Raw genomic sequence first — 8,765 nt, 5'->3', positions numbered from 1 at the left:
CTCCTGCTGCTCCAGACCCTTCCCCAGCTGGACCCCTTCCCATTCCTGGACTTGAGAAGATCAGAGAGATCATCTGAGGATCCTGAAGGTGCCCAAGTCCGTGGGACCTGCTGAGCTGCTTCCCAGGATCTCGAGGGAGATGGTGGAAGTGCCTCCTCACTCCCCATCGTATCTGAGGAGTTGGGGCAGTCTGGGAAGTTCCCACAGATGGGAAAAGGGGAAATTTGGCCCCATTTTTAAAAAGAAGGATGATCCAAGGGCTGGAAAACTTGTCCTGTGAGGAAAGGCTGAGAGTTGGGATTGTTGGAGAAGAGAAGCTTTGGGATGACCCCATTGTGGCCTCCCAGGGCCTGAGGGGACCAACAAGAACCGTGGAGAGGGGCTGGGGACAAGGGATGGAGGGAAGGACACAGGGAGTGGCTTCAAACTGCCAGAGGGCAGGTATGGATGGGATACTGGGAAGGAATTCTTGGCTGGGAAGGTGGGGAGGGGCTGGGATGGAATTCCCAGAGAAGCTGTGACTGCTCCACCCCTGGAAGTGTCCAAGGCCAGGCTGGAGCCACCTGGGACAGTGGGAGGTGACAGGGGTGGAACTAGAAGGGCTTCCAGGTCCCTCCCAACCCCAACCATTCCATGATCCCGTGACACTTGGAGCAGGTCCTAGCTCAGCCCCACGGGGGGCAGGGCAGGGGCTGGAGGCTCCTGCATCCAGAGGGGCTGGAGAGAGGGGGGTGGGGGCTGAGGGGGAGTGATGAGGACACAGAGCTCGTTATTCCCTTCATTTAATGCTCACTGAGGCAGAAATGTCAGGACCAGGCCCGGCTCCGGCAGGTCGGGCACGGCTGGGGGGGAACAGGACTCTGGCTTGGGACGGCAGAAATGCTGGGAAGGACCAACTGCTGCTGCTGCTGCAGGAATTCCTGAGTTCCAGGAGCTCTGTCAGACGCTCCCTGGGAAGAGCAGTCCCTGCTCCTCGGCCCCGGAGCCCGGGGGGGGGACGTGGTGGAGGGTCCGTCCCTGTAGAGTCACCACAGCCCCCAGGGACACCTTCTGGGGGAATTCAGGGAATTCTGGTCAGGGCCTCACCCCTGCCCCAGAGATTCCCTGCACTGGGAATTCCGGTCAGTGCCTCATCCCACACTGGGAATTCCAGTCAGTGATCCCCCTGCACTGGGAATTCCAGTCAGTGCCTCCCCTAACTGGGAATTCCGGTCAGTCAAAACCAGTTAAAGTCAGTTAAAGCCAGTTAAAACCAGTTGATGCCAGTTGGAACCAGTTGAAGCCAGTTAAAGTCAGTCAAAACCAGTTAAAAACCAGTTAAAGTCAGTTAAAGCCAGTTAAAACCAGTTGATGCCAGTTGGAACCAGTTGGAACAGTCAAAGTAAATTAAAGCCAGTTAAAATCAGTTAAAGGCATTTGGAGCCAGTTGAAGCCAGTTAAAGTCAGTCAAAACCAGTTAAAAACCAGTTAAAGCCTGTTAAAACCAGCTGAGGCAGTTGAAGCCAGTTAGAGCCAGCTGGAGCCAGCTGAGGTCAGTTAAACCCAGCCCTGGCCAGTGTGGTGCTGGCCGTGGGAGCAGAGCTGGGGTTCCCTCCATGGATCCTCCCTGGATCCCACAGGGATCCTCCAGCCTGGCACAGCCCCACGCTGGCTCAGGGCTGGACTCTGTCACCTCAAAGGTCTCCAGCCCAGAGGATTCCCCAAAATCTGATCTAAGTTGGGCATAATTTGGTCCCACCTTGGACCCAAACCCATCCCTGCCCCCTGCCAGGCGGGGCAGGAGCAGCAGCTCCGTGAATTCCCGTTACCTGGAAGTCCCGGATGTAGGTGAGGAAGAAGCTGAGGAAGGAGAAGGCCAAGGACCACTCAGAGACAGTGCTGACCATGTGCAGGGGGTATCCCTGTGGGGGAGAGGGGGAATCGCTGGGAAAAGCTGCTCTGGGAGCTGCTGTGACACAAAATGCCTCGGGACATCCCACGGGACATCCCACATCCCACTGGAGAACACAATTCCTTAGAGCCTCCAGGAATGAAGAGTGGGAATGGCCAGGAAAACCCTGGGATGGCACCCACAGGGAATTTAACACCTTAAGGCTCAATCCAGAGCTGGGCCTGAGCAACAAACCCTCCAGCTCTGGGGACCGGAGGGATTGATTGGAGTTTACAGTTGGAGCTCCAACTGGTTTGGGATTGATTTAAAGTCACACTTGGAGCTCCAACTGTTTTGTGGGAGCAGAACTTCAGCGAGTTCTGGCACAGGTTGTCCAGAGAGGTGGTTGTGGAATCTCCATCCCTGGAACTGCCCAAGGCCAGGTTGGAACAACCTGCTCTATGGGAAGCGTGCCTGCCTGTGGAATGGGGGGGGGATTGAGGTGCCTTCCCACCCAAAACCATCCTGGCATTCCAGGATTCTGGAGCCCCTCTGCTCCGGAGTCAGGCTGGGAGAGCTGGGAATGTTCCCCTGGAGAAGAGAAGGCTCCAGGGACACCTTGGAGCCCCTGGCAGGGCCTAAAGGGTCTCCAGGAGAGCTGGAGAGGGACTGGGGACAAGGGATGGAGGGACAGGACACAGGGAATGGCTTCCCACTGCCAGAGGGCAGGGATAGATGGGATGTTGGGAAGGAATTCTTGGCTGGGAGGGTGGGGAAGGGCTGGGATGGAATTCCCAGGGAAGCTGTGGCTGCCCCATCCCTGGAAGTGTCCAGGGCCAGGTTGGAGCAGCCTGGGATGGTGGGAGGTGTCCCTGCCCGGGGCAGGGCTGGGACTGGATGGGCTTTGAAGTCCCTTCCTACCCACTCCAGCCTGGCATTCCAGGACTCCAGGGAGCTCCTCTCCTCCCCTGCGTTTGGAGCTGCAGGAACGTCCCCCATCCGTGCCAATCCCGTCTGGAGTTGCAGGAATGTCCCCCCCTTCCCCCAATCCCCCCCAGGCCTTACCCTGTCCCGGGGGTCCCAGTGCAGCCTCTGCTCCAGGCCGGATCCGTAGCGGCCACTGTAGAGGAGCCCCGAGGACACGGACACTGCGGAATGTCAAGGAGGGGGCAGGACGAGGATGGGCCTCTGGGAGCTTTAGGCCTGGCTTTGGAAGGGTCAGGGACAAGGATGGGTATCCGGGGGCTTTAGGCCCGGCTTTGGGCTGGGCTGAGCCCAGCTTTGGGCTTGGACTGCTCTCCATGAGGCTCCTCAGGGGAAGGAGCAGCACTGGGGCCACGGGCCCTTCCCACCCTGGAGCTCATCCCAATCCATCAATTCCTGCCCCATCAAAGGGTCAACTCAGCCCTGCACCCACCCCCTTGTTCTCTGGGAGCTGCTCCTCCTCATCCCTCCCCAGTCCCCATGTCCTCATGGAAGCACAGCTCCTTATCCCTGATCCCAGTGTCCTCATGGAAGCACTGGAGCTGTGAACAGCTGGCAGCACTTCCTGAGCACCTAGAATATTTTCAGGGGTGTTTTCCAGGCTCACGGAGCCCAGATCTCTTTCTCCATTGGCTTTTCAGCCTCCCAACCACCTGGAATTCTTGCCTGGTGGGTCCCAGGCTGTAATTCTGTGCCAGCTTTCCTTTCTTAGTCAGGATTTGGAACTCCTTGGGATTTCAAACAGCAGCCAAGGGAAAAACCCCCAGTGACTCCTCATTTAATCCCAGACCCGGATCTTTCCAGAGTCTAATCCAACTTTTCCAACCCCTTGTCCAGGGAAGGAAGCCAGGGCTCCTGCCTTTGCCAAGGAAATCAGGTTAATTTGGAGCCAATCTGATTTCCCAGCCCTGAGGTATCAAACCCCATCCATGGTCAATGAGATCAAACCTCCAGAGCCTCCTGATGGGGAAGGACTTGTTTGGGTGGGGCTTCCCAGCACAAACTGGGAATCCAGACTTCCAAAGCTCCCTGAAAGTGGCTGTGAGTGGTTTGGGAGCTCTGGATGCTCTGAGTACAGGAATTCCCCAATTCCCTGGGAATTCAGATGCTCTGGGAGCTCCTGGTCACTGATGGGGTGGGAGGAATTGGATCATTTTCCAGATGCCAGTGTCCAGCTGGAGCATCCCATCCCATCCCAGGCCTGGCTCAGGGCACAGCTGGGACCAGTCCCAGTCTGGGAGCACTGGGAGCACGGGGGGTGCTGATGTTCAGGTGAGAACCAAATGGATCTCCCAAGGGGACTCTCCCTCCAGCGTCCTGCCCTCGCTTCTGCCTTGTTTGCTTTCAAAGGCAGCACCCTGGAACATTCATTTTTAGTATTTCCTAATTTATATTCATCTTCGTTCCTTAAATGCTCCTTTTGTGGTTGTTTCCTGGAAGGTGGTTCTTTAAACGTTTAAATGTTCTCTGAGAAGATACAGTGGCTCCCACTGTCCAGCAAATATCAGTTATTCCATTTAAACCAGGATTAATCCAAAGGAAAAGCTGGGCAGAGGAGGCAGCTCCCTAAAAACAGAACCTTTTGGGCTAGGAGCTCTGGATGCTGAGCTGAGTGCAGGAATTCCCCGATTCCCTGGGAATTCAGCTGCTCTGGAAGCTCCTGGTTCCTGATGGAGTGGGAGGAATTTGATCCTGGTGCTACAAACCCCTCTGGTTTCCCCCTCTCCTCGTTAGTGGGGCACTAACGACCTTCTGGGAAGGAGAACCTGGAGAACCAGGGAATTGCTGAGGCTGGAAAAGCCCTCTGGGATCGAGTCCAACCATTCCCCAGGTCACCACTGACCCCCCAAGTGCCACATCCCCACAGTTTTTGGACACCTCCAGGGATGGGGCCTCCAAACCTCCCTGGGCAGCCCCCTCCAGAGCTGTACAACCCTTTCCAGGCAGGAATTTTCCCCAATATCCAACCTGCCCCTCCCCTGGCACAGCTGGAGGCCATTTCCCTTTGTCCTGTCCCCCGTTCCCTGGCTCCCCCCTCCTGTCAGGGCATTCATTTAGAAAATTACTCTAATTTCCCTCTTAGAAAATTATCCTCATTTTCCTTTTTCCCCCTTCCCGACCCACATTATCCCACATTCCTATTTCTCCAGCTTCCCCATCATCCTGGTCACACCACAGGGCTTCAGGAAACCTCTCCAGGCTTGAGGCCTGTGGGGTTTTGGGATGTGGGATTGGAGCTGAACCCTCCCTTTCAGTTCCCCCTGTTTGGCTCCTTGGTGCTCAGAACCCCAAATCCCATTTGCAGGGATCCCTCCAAAGATTCCTGACAGGGACAAGGAATCTCCAGGTTTCCTGGATGATTTCCCCACTGTCTCCCAGCCCCCTCAGCAAGGAGGGATTCCTGCCTTCTCCAGCCTGTTCCTCACTATCCCAGCATGATTCCCAGAGCTCAGGGAGCTGCTCCATCCCCGGGAAATGGGGAATGTGGGTCAGTGCTGGTGTTGGCTGCCAGCCTGGAAATAAGTGGGATTGCTGGGCATTAAATCAGTGGCCTGGATCCAGGGAAGTGTTTAAGCAAAGGCTTTGCACTCCTGCCTTTGGAATGTGGATTCCAGAGGTTTGGAGTGCTCCTGTTTGACACAGAGCTGAGTCTTCAATTCCAAACACAACGTTTGGAGCCATCAGGGTGGTTCTGTTTCCTGACTCTCCAGTGATTCTGGAGAGGCAAAAGGCCTCTTTTGGCACACATGGACAACAGGGAATGGCTTCCCACTGCCAGAGGGCAGGGACAGATGGGATATTGGGAAGGAATCCTTCCTGCTATGATGTGGAGGCCCTGGACTGGATTTCCCAGAGGATGCCCCATCCCTGGGAGTGTCCAAGCCCAGGCTGGAGCAGCCTGGGATGGTGGGAGGTGTCCCAGCCCAGGGCAGGGGTGGGATGGGATTTAAAGTCCCTCCAACCCAAACCATTCCAGGATTCCCTGTTTCCCTGAACCCCACAGCTGTTCCAGCCCTCAGGGTCCAAGGCTGAGAGTGGTGATGGATTCCAGAGCCGAGGGAATGCTGGAGGGAATGTCTGGCACAAACCTCTTGTGTCTGGACTGCAGGATGGGCTGGGGGGGGGATCAGAGGCCAAAATCCCTTTGGACTCGCCCTTGGAATGTGCACTTCCCTTTCTCCCCATCCTTCCCAACTTACTCAGACACCCTGGTGATAAATCCTGATTTTTCCTATTTCCGGTCTCTGGGAAAGGGGAGGACAAAGGCTGGGGGCCGTTCCTCTTCCCTTGATTTTAGTGGGGGGATATTAAAAATACTCCATTTTCCTGTATTCCCAGTTGGAATACGGAACACAGCACAGGCTGAGCATTCCAGGTTGGAATCCAGAGTCCAGCACACTCCCATTCCAAGGTGCACATTCCTTCCAGCCGGGGTTACACTAAGCTGGATCCCAAGCCCGTGGATTCTCCCGTGTCCCAGTGGCACATTCCCGGGAAAGGATACTGCTCCCAATGCTGCAGGAGCTCCAGAGGAGCACGGCCAGGCGGGCCCAGAAGATTCCCTTGCCGTGGAATTCCGGCTGCATGTGGAAGGACAGGACGGTCTGGAGCAGCATGTAAAGGGCTCCCACTCCGAAGGTCAGGCAGGCCCCCAGCACGTGGATGTAGTACAGGACACATTTCTGGGAAAAGGAAGCACATCCTGCTTTTCTTGGAACCCCCCTGGAACCATTTTCCTCTGGAAAACTTTGGAAGTTCCCCCCCTCGGGGGGAATGTGCAAGTGCTCGGGAGATTTGGAGTTTCCAGCCCTTGGAATTGGAGTTTCCAGCCCTTGGAATTGGAGTTTCCAGCCCTTGGAATCGCTGCTTTTGGGAAGCTCTTGTGGTGAAATTCCAGGTGAGAGCTGTGCCTTAAACACAGGGATTTGTGGGAGTTGCTGGCATTAATAAGGGACAGAAATGCAGGAATTGGGGGAGGGAATTCCTGCCAGGAACGGGAGACACAACAGCATTGCTATCCCGGGAATCCAGGAAAGATCATGGAAAACAGGAGAAACACCTCAGAATTCCAAGACCCAAAATGAGAGGAAAAAGAACAAGGTTCAGCATTTCCCCAAAGGACTCTCTCTGAACAAGGACTGTTTGGAATTCTCCTGGAATCCTCAGAGGGAACGAGGCTGAATACGCAGCAACACTTAAAAACACTCCAGGAGAACTGGGAATTCCAACCCTCTGGAATGAGATCCGAGTGTCCCTCCTGCAAAGCCTGGGCTTTGGAAGGGGCTGCTCATGAGTCCCAAAGGAAAGAAGAAATGACTAAAAAAAATCCAGTTTTTTTAACAGTTTCCAGGTGGGAATATGACCCAAAAAGCCCCAGTTTGCTCCCAAAGGAAAGAAGGAATAACTAAAAGAAAATGATAATTTTTTTAACAGTTTCCAGGTGGGAATTGGACCCAAACCCCCCAGTTTTCCATGAAAACTTTCCCTGGGATTTCAGAAGAAGGCAAGGAAAGCCCAAACCTGGAAGTTTGCGATGATGCAGAGGCCAAAGCAGCTCATCCAGCCCAAGGTGAGGCCAATCCTGTTGAGCCTGAGGATCCTGGAATTCCCTGGGATCAGGGCACACACCTGTTTGTACCGGACGTACATCGTGGCCACCCCTGCAGGGACAACAGTGAGATTCCCAGGGTCCTTTTCCCACTGGGAAGGTGCTGAGTGACACAAGGAATTCCTTAAAATCCAGGGATTTTTTTCTGGATCACAGGAATGGGAAAGCTGAGGGGCTGGGAGTGCAAACTGGGATGATACAGCAGCAAAGAATTTCAATATATGGATTTTCCTGAGATTTTCTTCATTTACACCCCCCCCCCCCGTTGGTTTTTCCCTCCTTCCAGGTAAATAACTGCCTGGAATTCCCATTTTTGTTGCTTTTATTCATCTCATTGGGTTTTTAAAGCCTTTCCTGCCCTTATGGAAGCTGCAATTCCCATGCTGGATTCCCAGAGAACCCCCCTGGCCCATCCTTTCCTCTCCACAGAGATTTATTGCCCAAGGTTTGGTTTTTGCCTGGGATTTCTGGGCCCATCCATGACCTGAGGGGGAAAGGAAATTGTTTGGAGCTTTTCCCACTCACCCAGGAAGGTGGAAACATTCAACATGATCCCAAACAAGCATCTTTCCGGTGGAATCGTCCCTGTGTCGCTGGAGAAGAGAAATTCCAGGGATGGAGCAGCCACAGCTTCTCTGGGAATTCCATCCCAGCCCCTCCCAGCCAGGAATTCCTTCCCAGTATCCCATCCATCCCTGCCCTCTGGCAGTGGGAAGCCATTCCCTGTGTCCTGTCCCTCCATCCCTTGTCCCCAGTCCCTCTCCAGCTCTCCTGGAGCCCCTTTAGGCACTGGAAGGGGCTCCAAGGTGTCCCTGGAGCCTTCTCTTCTCCAGGAGAACATTCCCAGCTCTCCCAGCCTGGCTCCAGAGCAGAGGGGCTCCAGAATCCTGGAATCCCAGGATAATTTGGGTTGGAGGGACCTTAAATCCCACCCAGTTCCACCCCTGCCCAGGACAGGGACACCTCCCACCATCCCAGGCTGCTCCAGCCTGGCCTTGGACACTCGCAGGGATGGGGCATCCTCTGGGAACTCCATCCCAGCCCCTCCCCACCCTCCCAGGGAGGAATTCCTTCCCAGTATCCCACCCCACCCTCTCCCAGTCTGACACAACCTCCAACTCTCTCTAACAACCTCAGCCAGGAACCACAACCTGGAGCTGTTGGGACAAACCCTTGGAGTCTGGGAGGAATTCCCAGGGCTGGGACAGGGACAATCCCTGACCTGCTGTAGGGCACAGGGCACATCCCTGACCTGCTGTAGGGCACAGGGCACATCCCTGACCTGATGTAGGGCACCAGTGG

At 55.1% G+C, this 8,765-nt stretch overlaps 1 protein-coding gene across 3 annotated transcripts in view; it reads right to left on the bottom strand.

The window, feature by feature from the left end:
* Positions 1–766: 766 nt before the first annotated feature.
* The window catches only part of DRAM2 (DNA damage regulated autophagy modulator 2), a 12,223-nt gene continuing 4,224 nt past the window's right edge, over positions 767–8,765 (bottom strand). Inside the window, exons 1-7 of one of the 3 annotated variants that reach the window (XM_029965866.1) lie at positions 8,746–8,759; positions 7,989–8,056; positions 7,376–7,515; positions 6,360–6,537; positions 2,936–3,018; positions 1,809–1,901; positions 767–1,050 (exon numbers count right to left, since the gene is read on the bottom strand). In XM_029965866.1, the coding sequence (XP_029821726.1) occupies positions 940–1,050; positions 1,809–1,901; positions 2,936–3,018; positions 6,360–6,537; positions 7,376–7,515; positions 7,989–8,013 (630 nt within the window). In that variant the 5' untranslated portion in view covers positions 8,014–8,056; positions 8,746–8,759 and the 3' untranslated portion in view covers positions 767–939. Of the gene's footprint in view, positions 1,051–1,808; positions 1,902–2,935; positions 3,019–6,359; positions 6,538–7,375; positions 7,516–7,988; positions 8,057–8,745; positions 8,760–8,765 lie in introns of those variants that run through there. The other 2 variants (XM_029965868.1, XM_029965867.1) reach the window with 2 other exon arrangements.

Source organism: Manacus vitellinus, unplaced genomic scaffold, assembly GCF_001715985.3.
Source record: "Manacus vitellinus isolate BGI_N305 unplaced genomic scaffold, ASM171598v3 scaffold_121_pilon, whole genome shotgun sequence".
Classification (NCBI taxonomy): Eukaryota; Metazoa; Chordata; class Aves; order Passeriformes; family Pipridae; genus Manacus; species Manacus vitellinus.
This window is presented reverse-complemented; position numbering and strand designations above follow the sequence as displayed.